Genomic DNA, 2500 nt, shown 5'->3' on the forward strand with positions numbered 1-2500 from the left:
ATATATATATATATATATATATATATATATGTATGTATATGTATATATATATAAATATATATATATATATATATGTATATATATACATACATATATATATAGACATATATATATATATGTATATATATATATATGTATACAGATATATATTCATATATTTATATATATATTAGATAACGTAGATGTAATATCACATGAGAAGAATTAAAACTTAAACCCACTCTTGGACAAAAATAAGCTGAGATACAGAGTAAGCCGTATATTTCGACCACTGGCTGAGTTCCTCTTACATCAGATTACTAGTCTACCTCTTGGATGTGTTCTTTGAATGGTGGGAAAAATTTCACTTTTTCCTCGAGATGTCTGTTTCGATTTTATTTATTCATTTATCTATTTATTCATATATATATATATATAATTTTTTTTTTTTTTTTTTTTTTTAATCACATTTGAAAATAACGTTTTTTTACAGCTGGCTTGTGTCCTCGTGATTTCGGGGACGTACCTGGCGGGAGGGACCATGATTGGCTGGCCCGCTGTGCTTCCTCTTCTCTACAACGACACCTCGACAGAGATCGAGTTCACAAGTTACGACACACAGTGGTTAGGTGAGGAAAAAGTTCATCCTGGTGTCAGACTATGCGGCGGAGCCGGATGCGGCCAGATAATGGGCAGTTTCAATTAGTTTAGTAGAACCACCTAGCTATAGGCAGACCTTGATATAACGACCACCATCTCCCCTGGTTAGAGTACTATCATAACCTTTGGGGTCTAATGGCTCTTAATTGCTCCAGGCAACAAGCCGCAACGGCGCCGCCGGAGAGTGTGACACCGGCTTTATACAGTAATTTACATGCACGAGACTGGTTAAGTGAGGAAACCTTTAGGGAAGTTTACAAACACGAGACTGTCTAGGCAAAGAGCTTTTGATGGTAATTTACAAAACACAAGACTGGGAAGGTAACGAGATTGTCTAGGTAATGTTTACAATAATTTTAAAGGCTGGTCAAGCAAGGGAACTGGTTAAGTGAGGAAACCTTGAGGTAAATTTACAAGCACGAGACTGTCTAGGCAAAGAACTTTTGATGGTGATTTACAAAACATAAGACTGGTAAGGTGACAAGATTGTCTCGGTAATTAAACATTTACAATAATTTTGAAGGCTGTTCAGGCAAGGGAAATTTTATAATAGTTTCCATTACTAGCTAGGTAATGAGACTTTAAGGATAGATTGTTGAATATGAGACTGTCTATGTGAAAAAAAATACTGTAGTTTACAAGTACAAGATTGTAAGTCTTGCTGACCAGAATGTCAAGATATGAACACTTACTTGATGATCTAATGTAACCGATTATTATTTAATATTTATTTCTACGTGTCTATTTGTTTATTCATTTATTTACTTATTCTATATTATTATTTCTTCTTTCCTTTTTTGCCTTGTAGTTTCCATCATCCAGTTGCCTGGTCTGGTGACACCTTTGGTGGCCGGGTTCCTCATGGAGAAACTTGGCCCGTGTCGTCTTCAGTCTCTGTGTCTTCTTCCCACGATTGGCCTCTGGCTTCTAATGGCCTTCCTGCCCACCAGGACCATGCTCTACATCGGGAGATTGGGTCTCGGGATCGCCAACGTCATGTTCACCACCGTCACGGTGCCTCTCCTGGCAGAGATCTCATCCCCCCAGATACGCGGTATGCTGACGTCTTTCAGTCAGACGCAGTTCAGCACTGGGCTCCTGGTTGTCTACGTCATGGCCAAGTTTCTGTCGTGGCAGCTGACGACCGCCCTGTGCTCTGCTCCGCTCGTTTTCACCTTCCTCTTCATCTTCCTTGTTCCAGAGGTAATGTAACATGTCAAACAAACTAAACAAATACATCTAGATTATTAAACATCGCTAAACAAACCTGAAATATTAAATATAGTTGGTTTGCAAAATTTGGGAGCATTGAAAGTGCCGTACCAACACACAAATATAGATTTATTGTTGTCTTTTGAAAGTCACCTCGCATTCACATAAGATTTTATCGTTTTATGAGCGTATGAACATTATCCATAAGTAATAAGAGTACATTATAATAACCAGTTATATAGCCTGAGAATTTGAATAGTGTAATTGAGGTCAATTGAGTACAATCCTGTCATCGGTGATCTGGTGTAGCTGTTCCTAATCCCAGAGAGATCGTGGTGGTGGTGGTGAGGGGGGGGGGGCCTGGAGTTGGATGGGGGAGTTGGTGGGGGAGTGCCACAGAGTGTCAAGTAGTGTCACAAACTGAAAAAAACAAGAGTGGGAGTTAGTATATACTTTTGATATTCAAATCAATGTTAGAAAGTGAGTGATCATCTCCGGTTGGCTAAAGAGGAACAGCAACCCATAAAAACATGGCATACGCGAGAAAAGACCATTGGTAACTCTTATTCAAGGGTGTTGGCACAAGATATCTCCGATTGGCTGAAGAGGAACAGCAATTCATAAAAACATGGAATACGCGAGAAAAGAC

General features: G+C 38.8%; 1 protein-coding gene across 5 annotated transcripts in view; it reads left to right on the plus strand.

Moving 5' to 3' along the window:
- LOC143037974 (facilitated trehalose transporter Tret1-like) overlaps positions 1-2500 on the plus strand; it is a 34632-nt gene that overhangs the window by 29341 nt on the left and 2791 nt on the right. For all 5 annotated transcript variants that reach the window (XM_076206727.1, XM_076206729.1, XM_076206731.1 and 2 more), the window contains exons 3-4: positions 473-608; positions 1448-1842. In XM_076206727.1, coding sequence (XP_076062842.1) covers positions 473-608; positions 1448-1842 — 531 coding nt within the window. The remainder of the gene's footprint in view (positions 1-472; positions 609-1447; positions 1843-2500) is intronic.

This window comes from Oratosquilla oratoria, chromosome 23, assembly GCF_046742065.1.
Source record: "Oratosquilla oratoria isolate Oo_2021 chromosome 23, ASM4674206v1, whole genome shotgun sequence".
Lineage (NCBI taxonomy): Eukaryota > Metazoa > Arthropoda > Malacostraca > Stomatopoda > Squillidae > Oratosquilla > Oratosquilla oratoria.